Source organism: Furipterus horrens, unplaced genomic scaffold (assembly GCF_987537825.1).
Source record: "Furipterus horrens unplaced genomic scaffold, mFurHor1.1.pri manual_scaffold_11, whole genome shotgun sequence".
NCBI lineage: Eukaryota > Metazoa > Chordata > Mammalia > Chiroptera > Furipteridae > Furipterus > Furipterus horrens.
In genome coordinates this window covers 24,250,945-24,261,599 of record NW_028327181.1, presented here as the reverse complement: position 1 = coordinate 24,261,599, position 10,655 = coordinate 24,250,945, and the positions used below count along the sequence as shown (strand labels likewise).

Genomic DNA, 10,655 nt, shown 5'->3' with positions numbered 1-10,655 from the left:
AAGAGCAGTTTGATTTCTAAATCTATTCCCAAGCTTGGCAACAAATTTTGCTTTTTAACAGAAATGCATTTAATGACCCCAGTGAGCAGATTAAAATTACACAGAGTTTTGAAGCAGCAATATTAAAACAATAACACATAATGTAAGTTATAATTTTACAGGAAGGAAAAAAGTGTTGTATAAATGAAGTCGGCTAGAAAGTTCCTTTTCCTTATTTTCAAGTTCAAAAATTCAAGGGTATTCCAGTAGATGCCTTTAATAAAAAAAAAAAAAAATCTGCTCAGATTTAATAGAAAATCTGGGCTCAGGGGTTTGCTGCTACTCAGTTACGAGGCGGATACCTACAACTATCTGATGTGCCAGTGGATGGCACCAACGGGACCCTTCTCTAAGTGACAGTTGTATTGTTGCCAGTGTTGTAGAGGCTGTACTTGCCACTCAGTTCCCAGAAAGTCATTTTATTGCTGCTCTTAGCATCTGTAGTTTAAATTATTTGTAAAAGTGTTACATGCTCTTTATTTGATATGATTTTCAGCGTATTTGAACTTAGGATGCTTTTTTTTCCCCTTAAGTCCATGGACAAGCCTGGCTCTGACTGTCCTTCTTTGGATACCTGAGCAAAGGTGCATGTAACAGCCATTACTGAAGGGAAGGAAAGAGGGGTGTGTGGTATTAGCAGGCATGAAGTTGGGCAGGTTCTTACACTTACGTTCTCTATAAATTGTGACCCTTCTTACCTGTGAGGTCTGTGACTGCGCCTTTCATCATGGCTGTACCAGGAGAACTTGACATACAGTGTTGTCTTTTCTAATTTTCTGTTGGTTTTTCTAAAGTCTGAATAACAAAAGGATATAAATAAGAAAAGCCTGCATTTTGAAAACATCTGCTTTCAACTTAACTGCTTACTATGAGAAGATAAAAATAGTGATTAAAGAAATAATAAGTAACTACTGAAAAAAAAATCACCTTCATTTGGGTTCTGCATTTGGTTATGTAGGTCACGGAGCCTGAGGTGGTGGGAGGGGTCGGGATGTCACAGGGGCAGCAGGCAGAGGCAGTGAGTGTGCCGTGTGGGATTTCCTGCCGTCATGCCGGCTGTAATTAAGCCAGTGCGTCAGAGGCCGGCCCGGCCCGCTCACATATCACTGGCGTATCGGCCACACACCTGAGTGTACATAAACAGAGCTCACCAACCTGGACATAGGTGTTCTTTATCCCATGCCTCGAGGTTTAGATTTTTAAGTATAAGATGGAGACTGAGAGTGAGAACAGCACTTTAGGGGATGACACTGTCTTCTGGTTGGATCCCGAAGTTCTCAGACAGGTGACTGACAGTGAAGTGGGAGAAAGGGAAGAAAATTTCAGGTAATTATGGAATTCTCAGCTCTCGCTCTCTCCCTTTTGTTTCTGTTCACCCCCACCACCCCCTTCCCCTCCTCTGTGTTTTGATCTCTTTCCAGTAAGACTGTTTTTCCCCCATCTGAGGGGAGGTTTGGTGCTGAACAGGACAGGCTTCTAGTTGTACATAGCAGCCTCCATTCCACAGCTCGCCCTGAGCTTGTAAAAGGCGTTCTAAATGACTTGTTAGAACACCAGGAAGAGAAGGTGTTAGGCAGGTTTTATAGTGGCATTTCAGGAATTTCAAGTAGAGACTCAGTGAACTACGACCCCTTCCTGTACCTCATCTGTATCTGATAGATGTGATCTGAATTTGAATATAATAGGTTTTTCTTTCTCATTTTCTTGGAATGTGTGTGTGGGGGTGTGTGTGGCTGCTGTTGTTGCCTTATTCATGTGCATGAAACCTTTTGTTTAAGTACAAATTCATTATTTCATGGCTTTGATCCTCACTGGTCTCTGACCTCCTACCTCACTCCCCACTCCCCCCTTCTACTTCCCCAGTCGTCCTTGGTTTGGCATCTCTAGCTGTAACTTCATAACTGAAGTTCTTAGAGAATGCCTTCTGACTAATCAGCTCTCAAAGTTCAGTGGTATTGGGGGAGAAAGAAGTCTTACCCAGCTTGTGGAAATAGTGCCATTTGTTTATTAATTCTTTTGTAATGTTACAGATTTTTGGAGGCTTTATTTTTGTCTTTTCTTTTTCACATAGGGTTAGCAAATTAATTTTTTCAGAGGCATTAACAAAATCTCCTGAAGAAGTTTTAGTATACATTATCACTGCCACCCACATGGGCAATTAAACATCTTTTATAATTTCACCTGTGAGCACTTGGGTAGGTGAACTTACCATTATTTTCATCAGATCTTATCTTTATGTTTAATGTCTAAAAAAAGTGTCTCCCTTTCTCAAGTTAAAGGAGTTCTTTAGCCATAGATTTTATTTTTAAAGTCTAGATTAAATGACAAAAGGCATTGACTATCAGGAACTCTTGAGAATCCACACTGAATTTGCTAATCCGTGGTCACAATGAATGAGAAGGGTTTTAAATTTTAAAGAATATTTACTGTTTAAAGGAACTATTATATTAACATGTGAAATTTTTGTGCCAACGTTCTCATTCTCTCCATAAGGTTATTAAGCCTTTCTTTTTTGAGTAAGCCACTTTTCTCCCAAGGTATGCCGAGGTTACTCAGGTTCCTTAGTTTTCAATTTGGTCAGTCTCACGAACAATTAGTAGGAATAAAGTACTTATTTTGTTTGTATCTGTTTGACCTGGTACTAAAATTGTGGAAGTTATTTGGGGGTGTGTGTCAAAGGGAGAAACAATGTAGACTTCGTTGTTGTATGTTGTAATAGAGTTGGGACTGTAATCCTTGATTAACTTGTTAGGCAACAGGAGCCTTCCTGGAATGTTCTTCTGGCAATAAAACTGAAAAGCAGATCTGTGCAAGACGGAGCTGCTCTTGTCCTCAGGCCCCTGTGACGGCAGTCTCCTCCTGAGAAACTGACGTCCTATATGCATCGTTTTAGGAAACCATGATTCCATAGGGTACTTGTCCTGTTTACAGTGGTATTTCATCTCTGCATATCATCATGGCTCTCCCAGACCAATTATGTCTTTGAGGTTTGGTCTTATTTTATTTATAAAAGCAGCAGAGAGATCAGGAGGTCAGCCCGCATTGCACGTGGTGTGTCTCCCCTGTTCTGCCGTAAGACAGGAAGGAGTGGGGCGCCAGGTGCTTTCACAACAGTCACGGCATGGTTCCAGCTGGGGTGCCCAGCAGGAAAAAATGTGTGTGGGCATCAAAGGTGAAGGGTCAGACAGTAGGAGCTGTAGCTGTGACTTTGGGAGAACCAAATAGCAGACTCAGTATAGTACATGAGAGTTGTCTGTAAAATCAACTTAATAATTTAATAATTTAAAAAAGATACAGAAAAGTCTATGCTAATACACATTAAACCAATCATTATTAATTTCCACTCATACACGCACATATACAACGAGAGCAAAAGACTATGCATTATTCCTTTCCTCTTACAGCTTCTAAACTAGATTTTAAATTCATTCTTAAAGAAGGGCATTGTGTCCTTGAGACACCATGGCAAAGAGCATCGAGACATGCTACTCCTGGAATGTACGTTCTGGTCCTTCCGGCTAATGCAGAAGGGCGTTAACGTTTTTCCAGTAGCTTTTAGAATAGCATTTATTTTTGAACTTGGTTGGAGGAAAGGATGCTTTTTCTTTACAATCTATCACTGTAGGAAGTTGCCCAGTCTCCTTTATGGCAGTAGTTTAAACATGTCTATTACTGAGTCACAAATCTCTCATTTTCTGATTTCTAATTTGTAGAGTGAAGTTAACAGCTACCTTATCACTGTGGTAAAATAGTTCCCAGAATGAATACTTAGCGTGCCTTAGAGTCCTTGGAATAGAATAGTCCTTAGGGATTATTAGATGAACCCATCTGTAAATCAGAAGGGGAAATGTGAGGCAGACAAGGAAAAACAAATGTTTTAATTCCTTTAAGAAAGAAAATTTTATTTAGGAGTTGTTAAATGCAGTGTACTAAGCCAAATATGTTATATTCAATATATCAGTTATCTACCTATCAGTACTATATAATAAGTCCTATTTTTCTTATTTTCCAAATGAAGAAATTATGGCTCACAGAGCTGATTGACCATGTTGTCAGAATATAGTAGAGTAAAAAAATTGAACTCAGGTATAATTGATGTTGAAAGTGAAAAACTTTAGTTTTACGAAAGATCTTTGACATATCTGCTGCTAGATTTATTCTCCAGTAAGTAAAGAACCTTTAGACTGTAGCTGATAATCTCAGTTCTGCAATTCCTTCTTTGAGGAGTTTTTGAGCACCTGTGATGTATAGATTATTCAGTCAACATAAAAATGAATTAATGCATACAATAATGTGACCCTTTAAAGTATGACCTCTAGGACACCTAGGAATTATTAGCAACTCACAATCATGAAAGGTTCTAGTTCTTTGGCATCTGAGGGTAAAAATGTTTATTATATAATCTTTCTTAGTCTTCTCTAATATTACGTTATTGGCAGATAACAGTAGCCTGGCAAGTATGACATGTAGTTTGAAACAGTTACAGAGATGATATTCATATAGTGCATAAATGAACCACCTTTTTAGAACTTGTATATCTTTAAAATCAGAGTCTACAGGTGCCAGATCACTCAGTCGGGTCTTCATTTGTATCTCCCTTGTAAGGCAATTCACTTTAAGTGAGATAAGAAACTTCTGACGTTAGTTAAACTAGATGATTTGGTGAATATATTTTAATTTTCTTGGAATGTCTATTGGTTCATAGCATCCCAGGACTAATATAGTTCGGGCACCTGATTGGTTAGTTGATCGCTTTATTCAGTCTCTGCTTTATTTAAAATGATGCTGTGACTTTGAAGATGTTGCAGCAATCCAAATAGGTAACAAGGGCTGGGAATGTGGTATTATATTGCTTCTCATTCTTGTTTTTAGTCACATCTAGGACAATTTACTTTAATGGCTAAATTATTCTAGAAGCCCACAGAGCTATCTCACAATTTTCTGCTTTTAAAACCATGACTGTTTCTTTGTCTTTGGTAGAAATTCTTGATTTGGGGATTCTCAAATCAGCTTTTATGAGCCTGTAAGGATAGAGAGGTAACATTAACAATTAACCATCGACGTATATACCAATATCATGCCCATACCTACATTACAATCTGTGACTTCTCATAGGCATCTCGTCCTTAACAATCTATTATGTGCAATACCAAAAAAAAAAAAGATGTGTATTTTTAAAATCCTCACCTGAAGAAATGTTCATTAATTTTTAAAGAGAAGAAGGGGGAGAGATAGAGAGGGATGGGGAGAAACATCAATGTGAGGGAGAAAATCAGTTCGTTGCCTCCCATGTGTGCTGCGACCAGGAATCGAACCTGCAACCTGGGTATGTGCCCTGACCATGGATTTAACCCACAACCTTTTGGTGTACGAGATGATGCTCCAACCAACTGAGCCACCTGGCCAGGGCAAAAAAAAAAAAAAAAAAAAAAAAAAGATTATATAACTTTGTAACCTTTTATGTGTGATCTGGAGTATAGTTTAGCCCCCACATATTCTTTTAATATTAAATATAATTTTCACCTAACATACTCCTACCAGTGTCACAAAAATAATGAATGTAATTGTAATCAGCAGAGGCTGTTGTGAGCATCGCTTAATCTCAGAAAATTTTATGACTGTCTTTATAATCTGGGAAGTGAATCTGTTAATCCAAGGCATGCTAGCACAAGATTTTCTTGGCATTTCAGTTATTAAACTCTTTGCAGTGGAATCCAGGTGAGCCTTTCTTACATCTGTCTGTATAAGGTTTTTGAAGTTCAAGAAGGGACTTAGAGCACAGAAACTGTATAAAACTTTATAAAAGTTCCTAGTTATTAAGTTAGGTACGGTTAAAAGTTTAAAAACCTACTCAGAAATGAACTTAATAAGACCTATATAAAAATGTAAAACATTACTGAGAGACATAAAAAAGAAGTTTAGAACAAATGAAAAGATATACCTTGTTTATAGGTGGGAATATTCAGTGTCATGAAGATGTCAATTTATTATAAATTTAATGTGATGAGAATGCTTTTAAAAAACCTAGATAAATTGATCTTGAAATAAATTGATCTTGGCTTAATAACTTAGTCAAGAACCCTTTGGGGGGAAATTTAAAAATCAAGGATGGTAGATAGGACTACTACCACCACTTATACTTAGAAAGTCTCAATAATTAAAACCTTGTTGTATTGTCATGAGTAGGAGATATAATGGGGTAGAATGGAAAGCCTAGAAATATACTCAAACACATAGACATATTTAGATATGGTAAAGATGTCTTCTCAAAAACCAATGGGACAAAATGTACCCAGATGTGCATCTGTAGAAAACAAAATTGGAGTTCTACCTCATACGAAGGATAAAAATCCAAATGATTAAAGACGTAAGTATATTAAATGAAGCCATAAAAATTTTTAAAGAAAACATGGGAAAAATTTAAAAGTTATTTGGGATCACGGTAGTAGGCATTTTGAGCCATGATTTAAAATGCAAACCAATAAAAGAAAGGGGTGTGAAATTCAGCTATATAAAAACAAGACATGCATTATAAAAAACAAAATAAGCAAAAACAAATGATAACCTGGAAAAATACTTGAAATTCATAATACAGATAAAGGACTAATCTGTTTAATATGCATATAAAGAACTAAGAATAGATAAGAAAAAGACCAACAACCCAGTAGAAAAATGGGCTAATGCATGAAAATATATTTTTCATTGATGAGAATTTGTTTTTCAGCTATACTTATACATGTGTAGAAGTGACATATTTACAGCCTTATTGTTGCATTGTTTGTAATAGCAGAAGTTTGGCAATAATTCAGGCATTCATCAGTAGGGCACTGGTCAAATAAATTATGGGATATCCACTCAGTGGAAACAACAAAGAAGCTCTTTGTATACTAACATGGAAAGTTCTCCAGAATATATTAGAAAAGTATGCAACAGTGTGTAGACATAATTTTTATGTGAAAAGTAGGGTGGTAACAGAGGGAAAAAACTTACTTTCATTTTTTTTTTTTTTACATAAAGAGCAGTGTATGTATACATCACTTTCACATTTTGCTTTGTGGGAATATGTTCTTTAATATATATGAAAAACATATATATGAATATATGTATATATACAGGCATACTTCATTAATTACACTTTGCTGATACTGTTTTCTTTTTATAAATTGAAGGTAAGACCATCAACAAAAGGATTATGACTCACTGAAGGCTGAGATGATGGTTAGCGTTTTTTAGCAATAAAGTATTTTTAAAATTAAGGTATGTAAATTTTTTAGACATACACTTAATAGACTATGCTTAGTAGACTACAGTATGGTATAAACGTAACTTTTGTATGTACCAGGAAACCAAAAATTGGTGTGATTCAGATTATTGTGACGTTCACTTTTTGCAGTCGTATGGAACTGAACCCACAATATCTGAGGTATGTGTGTATTTATAAAGAAATTCTGGAAGAATATATAAAATGGGGAGATTTTATTTGTTTGTTTATTTGAGAGAGGAGGAGGGAGGGAGACAGAGAGGGAAAGAAACATTGATTGGTTGCCTCTCGCACACCCTCAAGGACTTGGCTGGCAACCCACACATGTGTCCTGACTGGCAATTGAACCTACAACCTTTTGGTTTGTGAGGCAACTCCCAACTCACTGAGCCACACCAGTCAGGGCTTAAGGTGGGAAGTTTAATGGGTAGGAATTGGGCAGATTGGAAACAGGGAAGGAAGGAAGATTTTTCAAGACATACTTTTTTATACCGTTTGATTTTTGCATGATAAAATGATAATACCTATTAATAATTATAGTATATCAAGCATTTTCAGTAGGAGGTGACCAAAACTCAATTCTACTCGATTCAGCAAACCTCTCCTGTTTTCACTACCAATACAGCTAACTCTATTAGTGTTAGAATTCAGTCTATTTTCTGGGGATTCTGGGAATATTAGATTTATGTAAGCATGTCGTCTATAAATCAACCAGAATGGAGCTCTTATAATTTAAGGGACCTTATAATCTCATTTATTGATGTCCTCTGAAAGTAGGAAAATATATTATTCCTTATGTTGAAAGGTAATGATTTCTATCAGTTACAGACCACATGACCCCTTCCAGCTTCAAAATAAACAGAGGACACCAGACCTCAGATATCTCAAAGAGCTATTCATCTTTCCAGTGGAATTGAGACATTCTTACTAACAAGCCAAATTCTCTGACAAATAGTTGCCTGTCTCTATGTGTCAACTACCACCACATGGTCAGACCATAAAAAAGACTTCCCAGCTATTCCCCATACCAGTGGCGAATAACTTACTGGCCTCAGGTGTTGCAGAACTAGAACCAAACTTGGTCAAGAACCAGAAATAATCAAAAAGAAAGATTAAGAGAATAAAACAAGAAAGGTAAAGTTCTGTTGCTGCTTGGAATTTTTACTGCAGGGATCAAGAAAATATATCCCTGAGACAAAGCAGTCCCCTTGGTACATATCCTGATATTTTGTCACTTGGACTTCTCGGTGCAAATTTAACACTATTAAGTATAATTTCCATAACTTATGAATAAAAGTTCATACAAATATAAAATGAATATGTGTTAAAGGTTTAGATAGTTTTGAATGAGGGAAGCAGCAAGATAGTAAGGTTGGTCCCCACAACTTGAAGAATGTGTGCCCCCCCCAGCTTATTCTTTTTATTAAAAATGTCCATGTTCAAATCTAAAGGTACCTTACAGAAAATTCTTGTAAATATAGAATTAGATTCTTCAGGTTTTTATGGCTGGTAATCTTAACATTGTATCTTTTCTGTTAGATACATAAAACTATAATCTCTTTAAGGGTAAAATCTGTCCATAATTTACAGAGAACAACTGAGTCAATTAAATAAATAGGTACTAAGCGTTTATGGAATTGATGCACTGTCACATGATACAATGTATATAACAATTTTTATAGCTTTTTAAATAATGTGTAATATTTGTCGGTAAACTTTCATTTCACTTTTACTGAGGTATAACTTGCATGTCATGAAGTCCACAGATTTTAAATGTATATAGCTTGAAGAATTTATTTAAATGCATATACTCATGTAATCACAACCCAGTCAAGGTATAAATTATTTCCAGCACCCCTTAAAACCCTTGCCCCTCCTAGTCAGTACCTCTCCCAAAGGTACATTAATCTGACTTCTGTCACAATAGATTAGTTCTGCTTGTCTTTGAACTTCATGTAAATAAAGTTATATAATAGATACTCTTTCCAACTTTGTTGAGGTGTAACGGACATGTAAGTTTGAGGTGTACAGCGTGATGATTTGATGCATGAATATATTGGAATCATTATGTACTCATGTCTGGCTTTGGTTTCTCAGCATTTATGAGATTCACCTACTTGTTGCAAGTTGATGAATCTTGCAATAATTCTTTTTCACTTCTATGTAGTAATCTATTACATGGAAAATTGTCCAAATTATTTATCTATTGCTTTTTAATGAAGTTTTTTGACTTAATAAATAATTGGATCATATTGGTATATATAAATACATCTGATTTTTGCATTTGACCTTATATCCTGCAATCTTGCTAACTTATTAATTCTAATTGTTTTTTAATGCTTAGATTGTGTACACATTATGTCATCTTCAATTTTTATGCCATTTACTTTTTTTACTTGCCTTTAAAAAAGGCTGAATTAAGACCTCAAGTGCAATGTTGAATACAAGACCTTCTTGTCTTGTTCAGGACCTTGTTGGCCTTGGTTGTCAGTGGGGAAGCTTCACCATTAAGTGTGATGTTAGCTCTGTGTGTGTATGCCTTCATAAACTTTATTAATACACACACACACACACACACACACATATTTTTCGCACTATAAGATGCACCTGACCATAAGACACGCCTAAGTTTAGAGGAGGAAAACAAGAAAAAAAAATATTCTGAACCAAATGTTGTACTAAAATATTTAATAAAATATAACAGAATAATATTTCAACCATGTAAAGTGAACAGCAGTCAACAGCAGTATTAAGAACCATAATCACTGTCATTAGCAAATGAGGAGAGACTTTAAGGTTCTGTTGATTTCCTGTATTTAAATTTTTTTCTTTCTACTTTTCCTGAGTTAATTTTATCAAATTATTTTTCTAGTTTTTTGTGATGGTAGCTTAGAACATTTATTTTTTTAAAGTTGTTTTATTTTCAGTACTATGCATTTCCCTGTCTTAGTTGCATCCACACATTTTAATCTGTATATTTATTATCATTTGGTTCAAAATATTTTATAATTTCCATGGTGATATTGTGTATTTGACTCATGAGTTAGTCAGAGAGGTGTTTCTTAATTTCCAAATATTTGGGACAATTTGTAGTTATCGTTCAGTATTTGATTTTTAGTATAATTCTGTGATGGTCATAGACACTTCATTCATAACTTAAATCCTTTGTTGAGATTTACTTCACTGTCTATGTATGGTCTTTTGGTAAATGTTTCATATGTACTTGGAAAAATGCATATTCTGTAGTTGTTGGGTTTAATGTCCTATGTTAGTTCAGGTTAATATATTAGTTTCAAATGTTCTAAATACTTACTACTTTTCTGTCTGATTATTCTGTAAGTTACTGAGAAATGTT

The 10,655-nt window shown here is 35.4% G+C and overlaps 1 protein-coding gene across 1 annotated transcript in view; it reads left to right on the top strand.

The window, feature by feature from the left end:
• The first annotated feature begins 1,193 nt into the window (after nucleotides 1-1,193).
• ARHGAP32 (Rho GTPase activating protein 32) overlaps nucleotides 1,194-10,655 on the top strand; it is a 174,440-nt gene continuing 164,978 nt past the window's right edge. Inside the window, exon 1 of the mRNA XM_090257889.1 lies at nucleotides 1,194-1,365. Coding sequence (XP_090114015.1) covers nucleotides 1,250-1,365 — 116 coding nt within the window. The 5' untranslated portion in view covers nucleotides 1,194-1,249. The remainder of the gene's footprint in view (nucleotides 1,366-10,655) is intronic.